The following is a 24,510-nucleotide window of genomic DNA, read 5'->3' on the forward strand; positions in this document are numbered from 1 at the left end:
GGATATCCGGCAAGTGTATCCCGACCTACAAGCCCCAGCGGGGACCATCATCGTTACGATGGACGTGGTCGCTCTTTACCCAAGTATCCCTATCGCTGAAGGGGTGCAGGCGGTTGCTAGAGTCCTGCAGCAGCACATCGAGTCTGTTGACACATTTGGTTTAAGCGTGGAGCAGATCGAAGAGCTGTTAACCTTCGTTCTAAGATCCAATTATTTCAGATTTGGTGAGAAGGTCTACCACCAGAGGGAAGGCATCGCCATGGGTAACAACCTAGCGCCCCCGTTTGCGATTATCTTCATGCATGACCTCGAAACCTCGCTGTTGCTAAACTCGCCTGGTGCTCCCGTACTCTACAAGCGTTATATTGATGACATCATTATGCTGTGGACACTGGGTGCCGCGCTTCTCCGCCAGCTGATTGCATTCTTCAATACCGCCAATGCGAGCATCAAGTTCATGTATCAATCTTCGGAGGAAACTGGGTCGGTTGACTTTATGGACACGACTGTTCATGTCTCCTCCGAGGGCGCAATATCATTCGAGCTGTTCCGCAAAGCTTGCCACAGTGGCCTCGTCTCAGACTTCAACTCGTGCGTTCCGCAACAGCAAAAACTCGCCATCGCGTCTTCGGAATTCCTCCGCGCGGCCCGCCTTTCCTCTGATCCTGCAGCCCGCCAGCGAAGTGAGCAAAAGGTTATTGACACATTAAAATTCAACAACTTTCCTGACAAAGTGATCGCGACTGCTCATGAACGAGCCAGACGACCTGCTAAACAAAAGAAAGACTATCGATCCACGTTGAAGTTGCCATTCAAAACGGATGCCATCCACTACAGGGTCCACCGTCTTCTAAACAAATACAATCTAAATGTACAGATAATCTACAAGAATGCAAGGCTTTCCAACAGCGTCACTAAGTCCAGCCTCACTGGACCTTGCTGCCGTAAGTGGGTGGATCCCGCTGCCCCGAGGCGACGAGGAAGGCCTAAAGCCGCCTGCGTTGCATGCCAATCGAGCGAGGTAGAATGCACAAGACGCAACGTGGTTTATCGTCTGACCTGCAAGTGCTCGGAGAAGTATGTTGGAGAGACTGGCCGCAGTGTAGCAACGCGAACAAAAGAACACAATGATAACTCACGCAACAAGACGTCTGGAAAAGCCCTGGGCGAGCACTACCGACTTCACCATGGCGACGAGGTACTGCCGCTTGGCGAGTCGGCATTCACAGAGGTTCGCGTCCTTGCCACTGAGTCGGATCGGGCCAGGAGGAGAATACGCGAAGCAATACAAATTCGCGACACGAGCCCCAGCATAAACAATAACGCAGGGTGGGACCTCCTGTGAATTCTCTGGTGAAGCCTTGTACATATTTCTGGCCCTGATACTTGCTCTTCCTGGATGGTGGTGGTTTAGCACCCCTTGAACTAGTGCACTGTTACTACTACTGTTGTTGCTAGCGCCTGCAATTACATGTCTGCACGCACCTAGTGCACATGTACATTCTGTTTGTTGCTTGTACCTGTGCCATTTTTAGAGTTGTCGCGTATTGCGTTATTTCTATACCTGGGGTTTTTTTGGTGATGTTTTGTCCTTTTGTTCTCTCTCGTCATAGTGCATGCAGGTGTGATTTGTTATCAGTTTGCAGCGCTCCTCGTATATTAACCCATCCTAACCGGTGTGCCCACTTCATTCCTGATGATGGTTATTTCATGACCGAAACGTTGAAATATAATATTTTTCTGGTGAAAAGCAGTTATTTGAGTGTGAGCCAGTGTTGCTCACAACCAATTTTTTTACTTATGAAGCTGCGTGATGCGTCCTACAAGATTTTAATAATAATAATAATAATAATGCTGGAGATGTACAAATTTAGCCCAGCTCTTGTCAAGTTCTTGGAGGCAAGCATGCAGCTCTGGAATACGCACATGAGTTTATCATATCAACATGCACGGGTCTCTACAGAATCTGTCAGGATTCGCCGTGGTATCTTCCAAGGAGACACGCTATCACCCCTCTTGTTTTGCTTAGCTATTAACTGCATTTCAAGAGAGGTGCAGAAGACAGGCGGCGGATATCAAATGCAAATTGGACAGGTCTCAAAGGTCGTTTCTCAACTCCTGTACATGGATGACATTAAATTGTATGCCAAACATCGCAACCAGCTGAAGCCCATGATCAACGTCGCCCAGATCACAGCTTCGGCCATTGGCCTGGAGTTTGGTGTTTCGAAGTGCGCCACGCTTCATGTACACCGGGGAGTGCTTGAGTCAAGTGATGCGGAGCCTGTCGAAACACTGTTGGGTATGGCTTTACCCACCCTGCAAGAAGATAACATGTACAAATACCTCGGATTCATTGAATCGGCTGCGCTGCCGCATGGTGAGATAAAGAGCAAGCTTCGTGAGGATTATGGAAAGCGATTAGATGCGATCTTCAAGTCTGGATTAACGGCTGGATATTTAGCAAAGGCAGTAAACACATACGCGGTGCCACTGCTCACCTACAGCTTTGGCATCATCAACTGGCGACCCGTAGAATTGGAGCAGCTGGATATCTTGCTCAGGAAGAAGCTCACCAAGAAGGGATGGCATCACCCTCGGGCTGACAGAGAGAGGGTTCATTTGGTGCGCGCCGAAGGCGGCCGTGGATTCCAAAGTGTGGTAGATCTACATGAACGATCCATCATCCAGATCAATAAATACATCGAGGGCCACCAAGACCACATTGCCATTGCTCTCCTAAAACAGTACCATCATAAAAAAGCAAAATACTCTGTCTCCAGTGATGCTGCGAAATATTTGGCAAAGATTGGTATGGAGGAGTCAGCCACAAAGGAGCAAATACGCCAGGGATACCAGCGGCATCGGGAGGAGACAATCAGAAAGAAGCCTCTGCATGGCCAATTTTGGCTTATGCTGCAGGATGCTGAGCTGGATCGAGGGCTCTCCTTTGCGTGGTTGCGGTCTTCCGCTTTGCGTCCGGCGACAGAGAGTATTGTCATGGCCATACAGGACCAGGCTATCCCAACACGGAACTTACAAGAGATATTTAATCGAGGAACAGGTGTGTCAACGAAAACGAGTTGCAGGATGTGTGGCAGGGACAAGGAAACGGTTTTCCACCTTATTGGAGCGTGTACAGCTTGTGCGGGGAGTCACTATATCAATCGCCACAACAGGTTAGCAAAATATCTCCACTGGACATTGTGCAGGAAGTATGGTGCATCGGACATTTCGAATAAGTACACAAGTCACCAACTCACCAACGTCGTGTACAGTGCTGAAACGGATGTGTCAATCTACTGGGAAGTGCCAATTCCAACAGCAGCGCCCGTTGGAGCAAACAGACCCGACATTATTATCAAGGGCAAAGATGAAGCGTTCCTTGTGGACGTAAGTGTCCCTCTGGATAGGAACATCCGCCGAAAATCTGTGGAAAAGATACAGAAATATCAAGGCCTGAAGCGTGAGGTGGAGCAGATGTGGCAGGTGCGGGCCAAGATCGTGCCAGTAATTGTGGGGGCATTAGGTGGATTAACCCCCTCGACTGCTGACTTTGTGAGGGAACTGGATGCCGGAGCCAGTGTATCGATCTTGCAAAAGGAGGCGCTCCTTGGCACAGTTGACATCATCAGGTCAATAACTCAGATGAAATAATAATTACACTCTAATAAGTTACATTGGTTTGCGAATGCCCATGGTTATGGTTGCTGCTATTAGTTGAAGCACCTATTTGCAGAAAATAATAATATTATGATCGTAATATTAATCACTTGCCAATAACAAAGACAACAATAATACCATCAGCCCCCATTCACCGGTTTTGACGGTGCTTCACTGATGTTGAATGAGAAGAATTATATTGCTGCCTTCAGTGCTATTGTGTCGCTGAAGGGCTCGATTTCAGATTTGATGACGGTTACTTTTCAACGGATTTTGTTTTCTGATTTAGCTCTCTTGCTATTACTGTACCTGCTTGTGTTAAGTCTCATTCTCGCAGATTAGTTGTATAATAGATTGTACATGCATCATTGTAGATTTGCTGTTCACAGTATTTCTCTCTTTTTTCTTTCTTTTTTCTCAGTCTTCCTTATTACATTTTCTTCACATACAACAGCAGTACTCCCCATGGTCTTAAATGACCCGGGATGCTGCATAATACAAACACAAAACCAATAAAGCCACCCCCATAAATAATAATAATAATAATAATAATAATAATAATAATAATACGAAGTAGTGGTTGCGACTTCGGCGATGATTTGTAAGAAAGGTTTGCTCCCCACACCGGAGCTCGCGCTATTCCGCCGACTTTACTTGACACTTGACTGACTCACGACTGCCATTCAGAGCACACGAGAAGTCCATCGAACCTTCGACTCCACTACTTCGTACTGTTGTGCCCAGCGCGGGCTTGCGACTAGTTGGTTTGGAGGTGACAGCGTTGCGAATGACCGAGGGTCCTCGACGTCTGTCTTACCGTCCAGGAGCGACACTGACTCACGCTACTATCTGGTGTTCACGAGGTGTTTGTCGCGCTGGAAGCGGAGCGTCTCTGTAAGTTTGTATCCCTGGTGATGTTTGTGCCTGGAGAGCACTATATAAGTGGTGCTCTTCAGGCACAATCTTCCTCAGCCTACTCAAGCTCAACTGATGAGGGGTGAATTCCCTGAAACACTGTGTATTGAGCAGGGAGTGGTGCTTTCTTGCAGATTTGCCGAGTCGAAGGTTCGATGGACTTCTCGTGTGCTCTGAATGGCAGTCGTGAGTCAGTCAAGTGTCAAGTAAAGTCGGCGGAATAGCGCGAGCTCCGGTGTGGGGAGCAAACCTTTCTTACAAATCATCGCCGAAGTCGCAACCACTACTTCGTACTGTTGTGCCCAGCGCGGGCTTGCGACTAGTTGGTTTGGAGGTGACAGCGTTGCGAATGACCGAGGGTCCTCGACGTCTGTCTTACCGTCCAGGAGCGACACTGACTCACGCTACTATCTGGTGTTCACGAGGTGTTTGTCGCGCTGGAAGCGGAGCGTCTCTGTAAGTTTGTATCCCTGGTGATGTTTGTGCCTGGAGAGCACTATATAAGTGGTGCTCTTCAGGCACAATCTTCCTCAGCCTACTCAAGCTCAACTGATGAGGGGTGAATTCCCTGAAACACTGTGTATTGAGCAGGGAGTGGTGCTTTCTTGCAGATTTGCCGAGTCGAAGGTTCGATGGACTTCTCGTGTGCTCTGAATGGCAGTCGTGAGTCAGTCAAGTGTCAAGTAAAGTCGGCGGAATAGCGCGAGCTCCGGTGTGGGGAGCAAACCTTTCTTACAAATCATCGCCGAAGTCGCAACCACTACTTCGTACTGTTGTGCCCAGCGCGGGCTTGCGACTAGTTGGTTTGGAGGTGACAGCGTTGCGAATGACCGAGGGTCCTCGACGTCTGTCTTACCGTCCAGGAGCGACACTGACTCACGCTACTATCTGGTGTTCACGAGGTGTTTGTCGCGCTGGAAGCGGAGCGTCTCTGTAAGTTTGTATCCCTGGTGATGTTTGTGCCTGGAGAGCACTATATAAGTGGTGCTCTTCAGGCACAATCTTCCTCAGCCTACTCAAGCTCAACTGATGAGGGGTGAATTCCCTGAAACACTGTGTATTGAGCAGGGAGTGGTGCTTTCTTGCAGATTTGCCGAGTCGAAGGTTCGATGGACTTCTCGTGTGCTCTGAATGGCAGTCGTGAGTCAGTCAAGTGTCAAGTAAAGTCGGCGGAATAGCGCGAGCTCCGGTGTGGGGAGCAAACCTTTCTTACAAATAATAATAATAATAATAATAATGGTGTAGACGCAATTCATGGTTACTGGTGGAAAAGATTATCTAATCTACACATTGCCCTGCGAATCGCCTTCCAGAAGACCCTTGTCGGTGATTGGCCAATTCCGGAATGGTTGGTGACTGGCCGCACAATCCTGCTGCCCAAGACGGAGCCACCCACATCTAACCCAGCCCAATATCGCCCTATCACCTGTCTACCCACACAATACAAGATCCTGACAGCCGTAGTTGCTAGTCTCATGTGGAAACACATTGACACCAATTCGATACTCCCAGATGAACAGAGAGGGTGTACCCCGGGAACACTAGGCTGTAAGGAGCAACTTCTTGTCAATAAGATGATAATGGAGCACGCTCGGCATAATAAGCGCAATATCTCTGTTGCGTATATCGACTTCAAGAAAGCCTATGACAGCGTTTCTCATGTATGGATTATTCGGATGCTGGAGATGTACAAATTTAGCCCAGCTCTTGTCAAGTTCTTGGAGGCAAGCATGCAGCTCTGGAATACGCACATGAGTTTATCATATCAAAATGCACGGGTCTCTACAGAGTCTGTCAGGATTCGCCGTGGTATCTTCCAAGGAGACACGCTATCACCCCTCTTGTTTTGCTTAGCTATTAACTGCATTTCAAGAGAGGTGCAGAAGACAGGCGGCGGATATCAAATGCAAATTGGACAGGTCTCAAAGGTCGTTTCTCAACTCCTGTACATGGATGACATTAAATTGTATGCCAAACATCGCAACCAGCTGAAGCCCATGATCAACGTCGCCCAGATCACAGCTTCGGCCATTGGCCTGGAGTTTGGTGTTTCGAAGTGCGCCACGCTTCATGTACACCGGGGAGTGCTTGAGTCAAGTGATGCGGAGCCTGTCGAAACACTGTTGGGTATGGCTTTACCCACCCTGCAAGAAGATAACATGTACAAATACCTCGGATTCATTGAATCGGCTGCGCTGCCGCATGGTGAGATAAAGAGCAAGCTTCGTGAGGATTATGGAAAGCGATTAGATGCGATCTTCAAGTCTGGATTAACGGCTGGATATTTAGCAAAGGCAGTAAACACATACGCGGTGCCACTGCTCACCTACAGCTTTGGCATCATCAACTGGCGACCCGTAGAATTGGAGCAGCTGGATATCTTGCTCAGGAAGAAGCTCACCAAGAAGGGATGGCATTACCCTCGGGCTGACAGAGAGAGGGTTCATTTGGTGCGCGCCGAAGGCGGCCGTGGATTCCAAAGTGTGGTAGATCTACATGAACGATCCATCATCCAGATCAATAAATACATCGAGGGCCACCAAGACCACATTGCCACTGCTCTCCTAAAACAGTACCATCATAAAAAAGCAAAATACTCTGTCTCCAGTGATGCTGCGAAATATTTGGCAAAGATTGGTATGGAGGAGTCAGCCACAAAGGAGCAAATACGCCAGGGATACCAGCGGCATCGGGAGGAGACAATCAGAAAGAAGCCTCTGCATGGCCAATTTTGGCTTATGCTGCAGGATGCTGAGCTGGATCGAGGGCTCTCCTTTGCGTGGTTGCGGTCTTCCGCTTTGCGTCCGGCGACAGAGAGTATTGTCATGGCCATACAGGACCAGGCTATCCCAACACGGAACTTACAAGAGATATTTAAATCGAGGAACAGGTGTGTCAACGAAAACGAGTTGCAGGATGTGTGGCAGGGACAAGGAAACGGTTTTCCACCTTATTGGAGCGTGTACAGCTTGTGCAGGAAGTCACTATATCAATCGCCACAACAGGTTAGCAAAATATCTCCACTGGACATTGTGCAGGAAGTATGGTGCATCGGACATTTCGAATAAGTACACAAGTCACCAACTCACCAACGTCGTGTACAGTGCTGAAACGGATGTGTCAATCTACTGGGAAGTGCCAATTCCAACAGCAGCGCCCGTTGGAGCAAACAGACCCGACATTATTATCAAGGGCAAAGATGAAGCGTTCCTTGTGGACGTAAGTGTCCCTCTGGATAGGAACATCCGCCGAAAATCTGTGAAGATACAGAAATATCAAGGCCTGAAGCGTGAGGTTGAGCAGATGTGGCAGGTGCGGGCCAAGATCGTGCCAGTAATTGTGGGGGCATTAGGTGGATTAACCCCCTCGACTGCTGACTTTGTGAGGGAACTGGATGCCGGAGCCAGTGTATCGATCTTGCAAAAGGAGGCGCTCCTTGGCACAGTTGACATCATCAGGTCAATAACTCAGATGAAATAATAATTACACTCTAATAAGTTACATTGGTTTGCGAATGCCCATGGTTATGGTTGCTGCTATTAGTTGAAGCACCTATTTGCAGAAAATAATAATATTATGATCGTAATATTAATCACTTGCCAATAACAAAGACAACAATAATACCATCAGCCCCCATTCACCGGTTTTGACGGTGCTTCACTGATGTTGAATGAGAAGAATTATATTGCTGCCTTCAGTGCTATTGTGTCGCTGAAGGGCTCGATTTCAGATTTGATGACGGTTACTTTTCAACGGATTTTGTTTTCTGATTTAGCTCTCTTGCTATTACTGTACCTGCTTGTGTTAAGTCTCATTCTCGCAGATTAGTTGTATAATAGATTGTACATGCATCATTGTAGATTTGCTGTTCACAGTATTTCTCTCTTTTTTTCTTTCTTTTTTCTCAGTCTTCCTTATTACATTTTCTTCACATACAACAGCAGTACTCCCCATGGTCTTAAATGACCCGGGATGCTGCATAATACAAACACAAAACCAATAAAGCCACCCCCACAATAATAAAACAATAATAAAACAGGTCGCGTAATGAAGCAGCATAAGGATAGATGTGCAAAGTCATGATGCCTGGTCCGCTTCTGTCCTGGGTTCACTACCTCGTGCGTTGCAGCCGCGAGCAAAACCAGCTCAGGCTGTATGATAAGACGCCTAAATACTAAAATAGGCTAAAATCATGAGTGCACTACTCACTACTACTATGTTTTTCGATTTTGACAGCATGTTATACAAGGCGAGGACGCGTAGTGCTCAACAAGGCTTCTGTATACAGTCGTCCCTCTCTAATCCAGCACTTTATAATCCAGCACCCTCGATAAACCAGCACAATTGTCAGTAGCCAAAATGTCCTCTTCATGCACGTTCTAGCCGAAAATCAGATTTGTTAATCCAGCACCCTCCCTAATCCAGCAGATTTCCGTGGCACAAATGGTGCCGGATTATAGAGAGACCACTGTATATCACTACTACTAGTACTACTACATGACAGTATACAGAAGCCTTGCTTGGTAGTTTAACATGTTTTTCGATTTTGACAGCATGTTACAAGCCAACGGCGGAGATGCAACGCACAATCGCGAAAGAAGCAAGTCCGCAAGTACGACACACTATTGTCGGAACGACGAGGACGACAAACGCCCCGGAGCACCACGCGCGCCAGCATCACCGCACGTAGATCTACGCGCGATCCCCGCGCACGACCTACGACACCACGCAAGATCGACGTCTCCAGAACACAACTCGCGAAGACAACAAGAAGCCATCACGTCGTGTCCGACTACACTCCACATATCTTCCTCAGCCTACGTTCACCTTCGACGTCGACGACCATCTTACCAGCTCCTCGGACAACCTGGAGAGATCTCCCGGTAAGTCCAAAGTCAACACGTGTGTCTCTCTCAGAGACCCGCCAGTGAGACTTCTCTTCTCCTTCGATACACCAATAACCGCCGTCCTGTCTGTGTGTTTTATAGCTCCGTCCACCTGACAGAAGACTCAGCCCACGCCACGAAGAACCTTGATACAACACTAACCCCTTCATCAATAATTAATTAGTAAACAATTTCTCGTTCAACAAAGGATTAATACCGGAGAGCCCAAACCCCCTGGGGGGACGCACAATTAATTAACTACGAGTGAACCCAAGACGGTCCAGCGCAACAGCCGAGGTAAGCAATGCTGACTTCCGACATTTGATCCCAAAAACCGGTGTACCTCACCTGAACAACACACTGGAAGCTGCACTGAACTTATGTTTCCATGTTACCAATTGCAACATTCCACAAATCATTCATAATTGAAGGAAAAGTAACCCTGAAGCTGATTCAAGAAATATAACTCTGTTTTATTTGTGGAATTCATGAGGTCCGTGAACAAGACTATTAGTATTACCAAGACCAACAGCAACACCAACGCATTCCCGCTGCACAACTTTTCACTACTTTCACTTTAGCTCATACGTGTACATGTACATCCTTCAAAGCGGTGAACCCCTTGATAGGCGACAAGCCTCTGGGTCATCCTAATAAAGATATTATTATTATTATTAACAACGAGAACAACACTAAGGAGAACAACAACGACGACGACGACGACGACGACGACGACGACGACGACGACGACGACGACGACGACGACGACGACGACGACGACGACGACGACGACGACGACGACGACGACGACGACGACGACGACGACGACGACGACGACGACGACGACGACGACGACGACGACGACGACGACGACGACGACGACGACGACGACGACGACGACGACGACGACGACGACGACGACGACGACGACGACGACGACGACGACGACGACGACGACGACGACGACGACGACGACGACGACGACGACGACGACGACGACGACGACGACGACGACGACGACGACGACGACGACGACGACGACGACGACGACGACGACGACGACGACGACGACGACGACGACGACGACGACGACGACGACGACGACGACGACGACGACGACGACGACGACGACGACGACGACGACGACGACGACGACGACGACGACGACGACGACGACAACAACAACAACAACAACAACAATCAACGACAATTACAACGACAACAACTATTACAACAACATCAACGTCCATCAACACCCAGACCACAACACCAACGTGCAGACGGGGTGTTCCGACGTGGTGAAGGCCTACCCATGGCCTCGTCGGGACATCACCAACCTCGTCGGTAGCGAGCACCTTCTCACAACAGTCGTCATGGTGATGACTATGACTGTTACAGCTGACGAGCCGAGAGAAGGACGCCATGGGCAGAAGTTGGAAAAAGACAAGAAAAAAGAAAAAGAACAAAAGAACAAAAGAAAAAAGAAATATAAATTACAAATAATTTAATTACAGAGGAAGACAAGAAAATAACATCACAAATCCTTCCAGACGTGATCCCTGCAGCGGCAGCAACGTGAACAATACTACGGCGGCAACACGACGACTTCTACAACACAAAAAACGAAAATTATAAAATCCTACCAACCCGTAGAGTAACGAGGGTCCGAACCTGGGTTTTCCCAATACGGTTCAAATGGTCGCAAGACCGGGACTCTGCCAACCGGTTTATGGTTGTAGTCAGGAGCACTACGCGTCCTCGCCTTGTAACATGCTGTCAAAATCGAAATACATGACAGTAGTACTGATCTACACTCGTACAGTAAAAATTTAATTACTACACTCATGTAGTGCATACATTACATGTACATAAATAATAAAAAGTCTTTCTGACATTGCCACTCGAACTTGACAATGTTGCGTTACTGCAACAGCACTAAGGGTAAATGCCCATGCACACTCTCTCAGTCCAACACAACCATCACTCTCAGGTAGGAATTACAAACTACATTGTATACTTGATGAAGACAGAAGGAGAAGTGGAGAACACAGGGAACAGAGTAGGCATGCAAACAGCACAGGCACGCAACAGTCACCGCTGGTGCATGCGAGGTGCATGTGCGGCGAAGGTGTGAAATAGGAAGCAGGGTCAAATTACATATGGATGGACTATGCCAAATATATAGGCACAGGTAGGTGACTGTACATCTCCCCCCGAAAAAAATGCGAACGGAGGGACACGAGAAAGTGTGGAGCAAAGGAGAGAGGAAAAGGAACGATAGCAGTTCTGGAGCGGGTACCAACGTGAGCATTACTCAGAATGATAGAGAGAAAAAAAAAATGAAAAGAACACAGTCATAGTTCAACTGGAACACACGGAGTAAACAGTGTTACTGTGTTCAGGTATTGGCAGCATAGCGTTGCGGCGCATGGCGAACACGGCTGGATGGTGGTCTGCGACCGGGTGGCAGAGGCTTAGCAACTCTAGGAGACTGCGGCACAGGCAGAAGAGGTGGCAGAGTAGAGTTAGCTGGTGGTTGCAGGGCAACATGCACAGGAGCAGGAACACCATACTCAACCTCATACATGGGCTCAATGGAGGAGGGTGAGCGGGAGGGATCAGGGCGTTTGGCTGACGCGGATGGCGTGGATGGCAACGCACGCACGTGGCGACGATTTCGGCGGACAGATGACCCAGGAGTGAGGTCGATCGTGTAAGAGCGTTCGGACAGGCGGTTCTGGACGTGTCCTGTTTTGTCCATATCGGGGACATACACAGGAGCACCAGGGGCGAGAACAGGCAGCAGTCGAGCACGGTGGCGTTGATTGTAGCGATCAGCCTGCCGAGACCTGGAAGATGCTTCCTTGTCGGCAAGGGCGGTCAAATCGGGCCACGCTGGAGCAGGGAGGGGTCCTGGTAGCCGGGAGCGGATTTGGCGGCCAAACAACAGCTGTGACGGTGAATAACCGTTGGCCAATGGCGTAGACCGGTAGGCCAAGAGAGCGGAAGGCAAGTCGTCGTTCTTCAGAAGGAGCTGCTTGGCTGTCTGAACGGCACGTTCTGCAGCGCCGTTGCTTTGGGCGAAGCGAGGACTTGACGTGCGATGGGCAAATCCAAGCTCGGCAGCAAATGCACGGAAGCTGGCACTAGCAAATTGTGGACCGTTATCAGACACTAGCGTGTGTGGAATACCATGGGTAGAAAACACGGAGTGGAGACAGGCAATCACAGCGGCAGACGTAGTAGTGGTAAGTTGTTTGACTTCGATGTAGCGCGAGAAATAGTCGACAACAACTAGGTAAGTGGATCCTTTGGCTGCACACAGATCACACGCGATCTTTGACCATGGAAGAGATGGGAACTCGGACGAGATGAGCGGCTCGGCTGGGTTGGGACGGGCCTTGGCACAGGTGGCACAAGACATCACATACGACTCAATGTCCGTAGACATACCAGGCCACCACATCACAGCACGCGCACGAGCACGACACTTACCAACGCCTTGGTGACCCTCGTGAGCACTGGCAAGGGTGGCGTTGCGCTGGGATGCAGGGATGATGACACGTTGGCCACGGAATATGAGACCATCAGCAGTTGAGAGCTCATCGCGAACAGCGAAGTACGGGCAGAGGCTAGCGGGGACCGAGGTGGGCTTGGCTGGCCACCCGTTGAGGATGAGGGCACGGAGGCGACACATGTCGGCATCAATGTTGGTCGCGTTCCGAACGTCGACCAAGAGCGGGTCGGTGGAGCAATGCGATGTGACGGCAGACACATGCAGCTGTACTTCATCAGCAAGATCACTAGTAGGCGAGGACTCTTGCGGAGCACGGGATAGGGTGTCGGCAATGACGAGTGATTTGCCGGGCACGTGGATAGCGGTTGGGTTGTACCTCATCAGCCGCATCAGGAGTCTCTGGCATCGCAGAGGAGAGCGGGCGAGATCAGCGGAGTTGATGAGAGGCACGAGAGGCTTGTGGTCAGTCTCGACTGTGAACTGAGGACCGCCGTAGATGTAGTGGTGGAAATGCTCGCATGCCCAAACGATGGCGAGACACTCTTTCTCAATCTGGGCATAGCGCTGCTCAGTAGGTGATAGAGAGCGGGACGCACAGGCAACAGGGCGCCAGCGGGAGCCATCAGGCTGCAAGAGGACAGCACCCAGTCCGTAGCTACTGGCATCAGCACTAATACGGACGGGCTGGTCGGGCGAGAACAGTGCCAAGCAGGGAGCAGTAGTAGCGAGTTCCTTGAGGCGACAGAAGGCAGTTTCTTGCTGGGTGTCCCACTGCCAGGCGGTGTCGGCCTTCAGGAGAGCACGGAGCGGGGCACTGACATTGGCCATATCTGGCACAAACTTCGACAGGAACGTGAACATGCCCAGCGCACGGCGTAACTCGGGCACGTTGGTCGGTGACTTCAGAGCTTGGATGGCAGACACCTTGGCTGGGTCTGGGCGGACACCGTCAGCACCGATGAGGTGACCCAGGAACGTCAGGGACTTCATACGGAGGCGACTCTTGGCGGGGTTGAGGAGTACGCCTGCAGAAGCGAGAGCTGCGTGGACAGCAGTGAGGGCAGCATTGTGCTCAGCTAGAGTGGCACCGAACACGAGGATGTCATCCATGAAGACGACCACGTTGGGAATGTGCCCAACGATTTCCAGTAGGCGACGCTGGAAAACCTCTGGCGCACTGGTGATACCAAAGGGTAGACGGTTGAAGTGAAACCGGCCAAACGGTGTCATGAAGGTAGTGAGTGACGCACTGTCGTCAGCAAGTGGCACTTGCCAGAACCCAGATGCCGTGTCAAGCGACGAGAAGACCTTGGCTCCGGACAGCTTGCCCAGGGTGTCTTCGATGGTCGGCAGAGTGAAGTGTGAGCGCTTCACGGACTGGTTCAGGCGTTTGAGATCCACGCAGATGCGGACGGAGCCATTCTTCTTGAGCACGGGCACCATGGGCGCACACCAGTCGGTCGGATCGGTGACTGGAGAGATGACTCCCATCTGGACCATCCGGTCAAGTTCGGTCTTGACCTTGGCTTGCAGGTGGATGGGAACTCGTCGTGCGGTCTGGCAGTGATATGGTTGGGCATTGTCTTGCAGCTCGATGGTAGCTGCAGGACCGGACATGCGACCAATGACAGGAGGAGCGGACGGAGGGCTTGCGGATGCCTCGGATACATCGCAAGACAGGAGGTTCAGGTCCTGGCACACACTGCGGCTCAGGAGGTTGCTGGGGCCATCAACAACAATAACACGGAACGTGACGTTGCGGTCCTTCCAGGAGCTGGCAGCAACAAATGCGCCGTGTATGGGTAGAGGTTGGCCGTCAGGTCCAGTGACCTTAGTGGAGATCGGTGTGAGCTTAGGTTGAGGACTGAGGCTATTGTAGGAAGGCAGTGACAGGAGTGTGCAGTCTGCGCCAGAGTCCAGCTTGAACAACACTGACTGGCCATTGATGGGGAGCTCAACAAGCCAGGGTTCAGTTGAGTCAGGAATGGATACTGAACTCAAAACACAGATACTGGGTTCCTGTGACTCGGATGAAGCACTACCCATAAAACAACTCGCACTTGCACTAGCAGAATCACTCACCGGATGGTCAGACAGCTCGCTCGCGCCCACTTGACGAGAGCTACGACACACTTTGGCAAAGTGACCACGACGCTGGCACTTACGGCACTCGACGGACCAAGCAGGACACTCGCGGCGCGAGTGACCACTGGATGAGCCACAGCCGGAGCAGGGAGCGCGCGGATCAGAGGTTGCTGGAGGGCCACGTGTCGAGTAGCTAGGCGCGGACTGGCGAGATGCAGCGGGAGCATTCTTCGGTCTGCCAGTTCCACGAGATTGTTTGTGATGTCCGCGAGCGACAGCGGCTGCGACGGAGGGCTGAGTGGCTGCGGAGCGCTGAGTGGCTAGCTGGATTTCGAGGGTCTCAGCTGCCTTGGCCTCCTTGAGAACATCGGCGAGGGTGAGGGAGCCTATGTCCTTTTTCTGCATCGCCTTACTCACTTCAGAATCAGCCATGTGGGCGACGAGGTGATCGCGGATCCGTTCTGACGGCTTGTCGAAACGGCATCTCGCCGCGACAGAGTGGAGTCGGCTTGAGAACGTGGCTACGGACTCACCGGGGAGCTGGCGGAGACGAGCGAACTGCGTCCGTTCGTGGATAACATTGTCCGCAGGTGCAAAGTACTTGTCGAAAGCATCGACCACTTTATCGAAGTCGTCCTTGTCGGAATCTTGGGCGAAGGACAACTCACGCTGGAAGATATCATCCGCAGTTGGGCCCAGAGAGTAGATGAGAGTGGAGATTTGGACATCTGCGGATTCGGAAGAGAGTTTGGTAGCAATCTGGAAGCGTGTGAATCGGCTTTTCCAGCGGGGCCAATTCTCAGGTGCGGAAAAGTCGAAGCTTTCAGGGGGCTGAAATTTCGCCATGGCGAGCGGGTCCGGTGGCGAGGGTTCGGGGTACCAGTTCTGACACCAAGTGTTGCGTTACTGCAACAGCACTAAGGGTAAATGCCCATGCACACTCTCTCAGTCCAACACAACCATCACTCTCAGGTAGGAATTACAAACTACATTGTATACTTGATGAAGACAGAAGGAGAAGTGGAGAACACAGGGAACAGAGTAGGCATGTAAACAGCACAGGCACGCAACAGTCACCGCTGGTGCATGCGAGGTGCATGTGCGGCGAAGGTGTGAAATAGGAAACATATGGATGGACTATGCCAAATATATAGGCACAGGTAGGTGACTGTACAGACAATAGTCTAATAGAAGCTGCTTTCCGTAGGTGCAGTTACATTGAGCCATGGTGTTTTTGTCTTATGTTTGTGAATCCTTCCCGGAAGCAAATGCTGGTTTTTAATACATTCGTGTCTGAGCGTATTTGCAATAATAATGATATTTAAACACACGGCGAGGAGACAATAATTTGATAACCGCAATCAATAAAACTAGCTGAACCGACATTTCATTGCATTCCCAACTCATCACAACCACGCGCTCTTCAGCCGAACCATACAGACACCAGCAAGGACACTTCCGTTGAGAGATAATATTGCTCCACGCCTCTAGACAGCTGTTTCGCTCCCTGTCGGAGCTCATCAGTAGAGGATGATAATGATGATAATGGAGGAATGATCATTCTTATACACCAGAAATGGCGCAAGTGCGCGCTTTCCACATAATATCAATGGCATATGCAAGCTGCTAAAATGGTAAAGTGTGAGAACAGCGATAAATAATCATAGTACGCGCTCATTGGTGGAGAAACACACCACACAAGCGACGAAAATCTTACTCGGATTACTGATGCCAATGGAAAGTACATGTAAATTGTTTATTATTATGATGTTGCAATGTCCATGTATGCAGGCGAGGCGAGACTCACCGCCGAGATCCCCCAACGCGACAGGCTCGGTGCCGTTCAGGATTCACACCGACCTGTCCGCCCGTCAACAGGATCGACAGCGGGAGGCCCCACTGATGCCGATGTCGATGCACACCAGGAAACTTGTAGTCGTGAGTGTGATACTAACAGGTCTAGTAGCAACCACTGACAAACGAGAGGCCAGCTGGGGCATTCACTCCAGTCAGGGATGCTTGGTCGACGCTTCGTATCAGCAGCTCAGCTCAGTTTGATCAAAGATGTTGCAGATGTGTCTTGCTTTCCTCCTTCCTTCTTCACCGACTCGTCTTGTCATCTCTCCTTCTTTCTTCACCGACTCTTCGTGTCCACTCTGCTCTGCCACTAACGGCGCATTAAAACTTCAGAACTAAATATTGCGACAGAGCTTTCGGCCATATGTTCAATTCATTGCATTCCCAACTCATCACAACCACGCGCTCTTCAGCCGAACCATACAGACACCAGCAAGGACACTTCCGTTGAGAGATAATATTGCTCCACGCCTCTAGACAGCTGTTTCGCTCCCTGTCGGAGCTCATCAGTAGAGGATGATAATGATGATAATGGAGGAATGATCATTCTTATACACCAGAAATGGCGCAAGTGCGCGCTTTCCACATAATATCAATGGCATATGCAAGCTGCTAAAATGGTAAAGTGTGAGAACAGCGATAAATAATCATAGTACGCGCTCATTGGTGGAGAAACACACCACACAAGCGACGAAAATCTTACTCGGATTACTGATGCCAATGGAAAGTACATGTAAATTGTTTATTATTATGATGTTGCAATGTCCATGTATGCAGGCGAGGCGAGACTCACCGCCGAGATCCCCCAACGCGACAGGCTCGGTGCCGTTCAGGATTCACACCGACCTGTCCGCCCGTCAACAGGATCGACAGCGGGAGGCCCCACTGATGCCGATGTCGATGCACACCAGGAAACTTGTAGTCGTGAGTGTGATACTAACAGGTCTAGTAGCAACCACTGACAAACGAGAGGCCAGCTGGGGCATTCACTCCAGTCAGGGATGCTTGGTCGACGCTTCGTATCAGCAGCTCAGCTCAGTTTGATCAAAGATGTTGCAGATGTGTCTTGCTTTCCTCCTTCCTTCTTCACCGACTCGTCTTGTCATCTCTCCTTCTTTCTTCACCGACTCTTCGTGTCCACTCTGCTCTGCCACTAACGGCGCATTAAAACTTCAGAACTAAATATTGCGACAGAGCTTTCGGCCATATGTTCAATTCATTGCATTCCCAACTCATCACAACCACGCGCTCTTCAGCCGAACCATACAGACACCAGCAAGGACACTTCCGTTGAGAGATAATATTGCTCCACGCCTCTAGACAGCTGTTTCGCTCCCTGTCGGAGCTCATCAGTAGAGGATGATAATGATGATAATGGAGGAATGATCATTCTTATACACCAGAAATGGCGCAAGTGCGCGCTTTCCACATAATATCAATGGCATATGCAAGCTGCTAAAATGGTAAAGTGTGAGAACAGCGATAAATAATCATAGTACGCGCTCATTGGTGGAGAAACACACCACACAAGCGACGAAAATCTTACTCGGATTACTGATGCCAATGGAAAGTACATGTAAATTGTTTATTATTATGATGTTGCAATGTCCATGTATGCAGGCGAGGCGAGACTCACCGCCGAGATCCCCCAACGCGACAGGCTCGGTTGCCGTTCAGGATTCACACCGACCTGTCCGCCCGTCAACAGGATCGACAGCGGGAGGCCCCACTGATGCCGATGTCGATGCACACCAGGAAACTTGTAGTCGTGAGTGTGATACTGAGTGTGATCAAACTCAGCTGAGCTGCTGATACGAAGCGTCGACCAAGCATCCCTGACTGGAGTGAATGCCCCAAGTGGTTGCTACTAGACCTGTTAGTATCACACTCACGACTACAAGTTTCCTGGTGTGCATCGACATCGGCATCAGTGGGGCCTCCCGCTGTCGATCCTGTTGACGGGCGGACAGGTCGGTGTGAATCCTGAACGGCAACCGAGCCTGTCGCGTTGGGGGATCTCGGCGGTGAGTCTCGCCTCGCCTGCATACATGGACATTGCAACATCATAATAATATTAATAAACAATTTACATGTACTTTCCATTGGCATCAGTAATCCGAGTAAGATTTTCGTCGCTTGTGTGGTGTGTTTCTCCACCAATGAGCGCGTACTATGATTATTTATCGCTGTTCTCACACTTTACCATTTTAGCAGCTTGCATATGCCATTGATATTATGTGGAAAGCGCGCACTTGCGCCATTTCTGGTGTATAAGAATGATCATTCCTCCATTATCATCATTATCATCCTCTACTGATGAGCTCCGACAGGGAGCGAAACAGCTGTCTAGAGGCGTGGAGCAATATTATCTCTCAACGGAAGTGTCCTTGCTGGTGTCTGTATGGTTCGGCTGAAGAGCGCGTGGTTGTGATGAGTTGGGAATGCAATGAATTGAAAATATGGCCGAAAGCTCTGTCGCAATATTTAGTTCTGAACCGACATTTGTGTACTTTATTCATGCAATGTAAAAACGGTGGAGACGATGTGCAATAAAACGATGAAACTATGAAGAAATGGTGTAGGGAAAAAAATATGGATTCAAACAAGTTTTCGTACAACACTCATCAGGAATTGTCGTTGTACTAAAGGACACTGAAACAAAAATTGAACTATTATAGAAAATCTAAGTTAGAGAAATAACACTAAGAGCAACAACAGTGAAATTTACAAGTGTGAATTTTAACAATCAAAGCGAGAAATGAACAAAGGAGAAAGGAAGGAAAGACAACGTGATAACACATAACAGCAGTACATTACACCTAGAACATTAACGGCCAAGCTTGGCCGCAGTAAACACGACACGTTACTTGAACAATTTCAACCCAATTATACTATCTTTCTGTATACACAAATTAGGCTTGTACAGACGCTGATAGATAGCTTCCAACACTTAGTCCATAACCATGACGACCACGGCACAATACAGTGAACGAAGAGTCGGAATACGAATTGCAACAATCAGGACTAGCTAGCAGATGATTGTACACTGAAGACTTGCTACCACGAAACCTACGCACAACACTAACACTCTCACCGGCATTCTCACCATCACTCCCATCACTGCTCTCCGACTCACTCGAGAGCAGTGATGGGAGTGATGGTGAGAATGCCGGTGAGAGTGTTAGTGTTGTGCGTAGGTTTCGTGGTAGCAAGTCTTCAGTGTACAATCATCTGCTAGCTAGTCCTGATTGTTGCAATTCGTATTCCGACTCTTCATTCACTGTATTGTGCCGTGGTCGTCATGGTTATGGACTAAGTGTTGGAACTTGAGCTATCTATCAGCGTCTGTACAAGCCTAATTTGTGTGTACAGAAAGATAGTATAATTGGGTTGAAATTGTTCAAGTAACGTGTCGTGTTTACTGCGGCCAAGCTTGGCCGTTAATGTTCTAGGTGTAATGTACTGCTGTTATGTGTTATCACGTTGTCTTTCCTTCCTTTCTCCTTTGTTCATTTCTCGCTTTGATTGTTAAAATTCACACTTGTAAATTTCACTGTTGTTGCTCTTAGTGTTATTTCTCTAACTTAGATTTTCTATAATAGTTCAATTTTTGGTTCAGTGTCCTTTAGTACAACGACAATTCCTGATGAGTGTTGTACGAAAACTTGTTTGAATCCATAATAATTATTTTTTTTTCCCTACACCATTTGTATTTGTATTTTGTATTTATATCATTATCTCATGGCACATCATGATGACGGCCAATAAAACTGAGACAAGGGTGAAAGCCAACCACAGCAGTAAAACAGATAAAAGAATACAAATAAGAGGCAAAGAAGGCAAAGGAGGAGACAAACCAGCAGGATATACATGAAACCTATAATTGAGCAGAGATTTTAGCAACAAAATTATCCATCGACGTGCTGGTCTTGGCCTGCGTTGGTAATGTTGCCCAAAACACATAGCCAGCAAAGATCGGGGATCTAGTGAATAGGGTGGAGGCAGCGCGTGGGAGACTGAGTGAGTTCTTCATAGTTTCATCGTTTTATTGCACATCGTCTCCACCGTTTTTACATTGCATGAATAAAGTACACAAATGTCGGTTCAGCTAGTTTTATTGATTGCGGTTATCAAATAATGATATTTTAATAATAAGGCCAAACTAAAGAAGGTGTGTGGTTCGACTAACATGGACATTTTTTTTACGGGCGGGCGGGCGGATTTTTTTTTTAAATATATTTTTTAGTACATGTAAATACACTGTACTGCCTTTAGACACCCAGTACATCGGCATTATTACGCAGTGTTATGCCATACATGTTGTATAAAGGGATCACTGGCTAATACTTTGAAACATTGTGTAGCTCTGGAACGAGAAGAGAATAACTTCAAGCGGTGACTCTGACTGTCCAAATCATCAAGCAAATGAAGAACGATGCGAGTTGAAAGTAAGTTCGGGAACTACTTCGAAGTACAAATTGTACAATGTACCGGTACATGTATTGCTAGTTTGGTGTCGGCGTGCACGAATACATGGGCTTTTTCCATCGACGCTTCCTGTGCTTGCACACATGGAGCAGCAACTAACTTACCGGTACAGGTGAAATATCGTTCCCAATACACGAGGAAAGTGCAATCTCGTCTGTCCTTCATCCCAAAACAGAAGGCCGTCCTTAATCTGGAACGAGGCAATCACTCTCAACCGGACGGTCACTTCAAAAATTAGTCTCGCCAGTCTGCCGGTGGTCGTATCGAGTAGACTCTACTACCACAGTGGTACGACTGCTGCCTTGTGCTGGTAGTCTACCAGCACAAGGCAGCAGTCGTACCACTCACTGCACTGCACTGCAGTACAACTACAAGTCAAGTCCAAAAGGAGCCGCCTGCGTCCGCAGTGTACTAGTGTACTCACGCTGCACAGCACGTAGACGTGGACGTGTTCAGTCCACGTACGTCAGTCACACGACAGCCCGCCGAAAAAAAGTTACGGTCGGGGTGAAAAATGTACGGTCGGTCGGGTGAGTCGAACCACACACCTTCTTTAGTTTGGCCTAATAATAAAAAGTCACGATTGTCATAGACTCATATCCCGGCCCCCCGGCCATAGAGTCGTGGGACTCGTGGCCATACCGCGTAGACCAGTAGACTCTACCTGCACCTACACATACCGGTATCGTTCTACTGCCTGGCTGCGACTGCTGCTCCATCTCACGCGACATCCTATCCCCACCTAGCACTAGTAGATCTACAGTACCTAGTGCAGTAGTGGCAAGTCCATTCAGTCTGTACTACTCAATCTGCGCAGTCTGTACTACTGATATGTCTGACTCTGAAGTGAAGGCAAGCTCTGAACAAGCAACAGTTACTGTCAAACTGTTTACTTTTAGTACTTCCTATCGTTCACTTGCTTGTGAGTTTCGATCTCGTGAACTTGCCGTGGTGGACCGGTCACCTTGCAGGGCTTCCAACGCAAGCTATCGCTGCCAGCCTGCTTTTGGAGTTTGGGTCTGCACAATCATCATGATCATGATAAGGTAGTCATTATACCAGTCCCAGCGAAGAGACGCGGGGCGAGGCACCAAGACCACCAGGCCAGCGCGCAGGTTAGCCAAAATATTTTTTTAAATGCATTGACATTGTATTGGCCGTATCACCGAAAGGTTCGGCAAGCGATCGAGCAACGGATCACGGCGTGTGGGCCTGCCCTCGTTGTTTATGTACTTCTTCGTACACTTGTAGGGCACTAGCGTAGGCGTCAGGCACTGACAGGCAGCACGTGTGTCCGTCACCGTGTGGCCTGCAGCCTGGCACAGCATGGCCTGGTGTTGGTGCTCATGCCATGGCACGAGTATTTCCGCGTGAAATCTCAACTCGGGATGATCGTGGTTCTCAATACCTCATCCGCTGTACAGGTTTGAAAGTGTCACTCCGTGCCGAAAATTGAGCAAAATTCTTCCTGTCACTCTCGCATGCATGCAACGCAAGAAATCTCTGCTCGCTAGTTTAGGAGTGATACAAGTAGACGGGCCACAACGCGATCGGCTCTATTTGTATTAATTTGTGTGTAACCTTGGCACTTGCATGGACTTATCGAGAAAATGAGCTTTTCAGCGTGGTCTTGAAGAAAGCACGCGTACGCCTCGTTCCGTAGTTTGATGGGATTTGGTCTTCACCAACCTGGGCCTTGCTCACCCATCCCTCCATGGCCACACCGTCACGCGTAACACCGAGTGAAGCTGTAATCGCCGACTTGCTCGCTAGCTACAGTGTAGCTCTGGCTGATTTCAGCGCTTCAGCTTTTACAAACTGCCATAGGATACCAAAAATTAATTGATGAGCCCCGGCGCGAACCTTTGCCGAGAATGACGGACCGAGAGGAGGAGGCATCGGCCGCTAGGCAGCCAAGAAAATCACTCGGACTCACGCCCAGTAAGTTTGTCTCTGATCTCAATGCCACAATGCTAGTACCATTGCTGGGGTCCGTAGAATCGCGTAGATCTCACTGTGACTATTCGTGTGTAGTCCTAGGTCCTCACCGCGCTGCTTGATTAGTTCATAAACTCAGTTACTGTTGCCAGTGTTGGCTTGCCTAGTGTTGATTGGCACGCCTTCAAAAACAGTTTAGGTTCTGATTTCCTAGATTGAATATTTTTTTAGAAGAGATCGAACACAAAAGTGTTACATGCATAATTTTGTTTACTTATTGCATTCTTCTTTGTACTGTAGGCTTTCTATTTTTGCCTTGCACACGTACACCAGGTACACGCACGTCCTGCATTTGCGTGTGATTGCAGCTAGCTAGCACATTGTTCTTGTGTGGCGTTGGCCCTTCATATGACTTGAACATTTTTATCGATCCATCAAGATCAAGCACACGATGTCGACGATACATCTCCGCTCCCTTTTTTGTGCTGGTGTATCCAGGCCAGCTAGGTATCTGATGCTTGTACTTTTGTTGTAGTCGTACTCTTGCGACCCAATCAGACTCCATGGATCCACGTTCAGTCTTCCCACCCAAATGCCGAACGCACCTGTCTTGTGCGTAGATCTACCCTGCCTCTTTTCTGCGTCCTCGAAATCCAAAAAAAGACTTGGACTTGGACTTGGAGTGCTGATCATGTGCTGCATGCTGATGCTGTCGTGCAGCCGCGACTTTGCTCCATGCATGGCCAAAGGCAAAGGGAGAAATAATTACAAAAGTATAATACTTCAACAGAAAATCTCAAGACGAAGCATCGAATTGTTTACTAGATTTGGCTGCAATGATTATGAAAAATGAGTGGAAAGGGGTCAAAGAACTCCATTGATTTCGCGTTTCGTCGCAAGCAATCTCCCATTGCCCGGAATGAGCAGTGTATTGGTTTGTCTGCATCCTTGGGAGATGTGCGACGGATCACAACGCCTGCTGACAATGACTCGGGTGACACAACGTCTGAAGGCGGCGCATCATATCGCACCGAATCAGGTGCTTTGCTTGTTGGACAGCACAGTGTTACTTTTTGCTCTGGCTTTAGAGTGAACGGTTGTGTTCGACAGAGAAAATGAGAATAGAACTGTTGCAATGTTCACCCTCTAAAACGAGAAAAA

General features: G+C 49.0%; 2 protein-coding genes across 6 annotated transcripts in view; one reads left to right on the forward strand and one right to left on the reverse strand.

Annotated features, from left to right (window-relative positions):
- Positions 1-11,862: 11,862 nt before the first annotated feature.
- LOC135826213 (uncharacterized protein K02A2.6-like) lies at positions 11,863-15,912 on the reverse strand. Its single transcript, XM_065338844.1, has one exon. It carries the CDS (start codon positions 15,910-15,912, stop codon positions 11,863-11,865), a length of 4,050 nt encoding a protein of 1,349 aa, XP_065194916.1.
- Positions 15,913-22,220: 6,308 nt separating this feature from the next.
- LOC135825855 (multiple C2 and transmembrane domain-containing protein 2-like) overlaps positions 22,221-24,510 on the forward strand; it is a 31,963-nt gene continuing 29,673 nt past the window's right edge. The window contains exon 1 of one of the 5 annotated variants that reach the window (XM_065338490.1): positions 22,221-22,526. Coding sequence is in view for 4 of the 5 variants with exons in the window: in XM_065338487.1 (XP_065194559.1) it covers positions 24,199-24,388 (190 nt within the window). In the remaining variant the exon portion in view is untranslated. Of the gene's footprint in view, positions 22,527-22,814; positions 23,353-24,148; positions 24,389-24,510 lie in introns of those variants that run through there. The other 4 variants (XM_065338488.1, XM_065338487.1, XM_065338486.1 and 1 more) reach the window with 4 other exon arrangements.

The sequence above is a fragment of the Sycon ciliatum genome, chromosome 10 (assembly GCF_964019385.1).
Source record: "Sycon ciliatum chromosome 10, ocSycCili1.1, whole genome shotgun sequence".
In the NCBI taxonomy this organism is placed as follows: Eukaryota; Metazoa; Porifera; class Calcarea; order Leucosolenida; family Sycettidae; genus Sycon; species Sycon ciliatum.

Excerpts from the sequence above, each read along its gene's own strand:
- LOC135826213 (XM_065338844.1), bottom strand. The coding sequence starts at position 15,912 with ATGGCGAAATTTCAGCCCCCTGAAAGCTTCGACTTTTCCGCACCTGAG.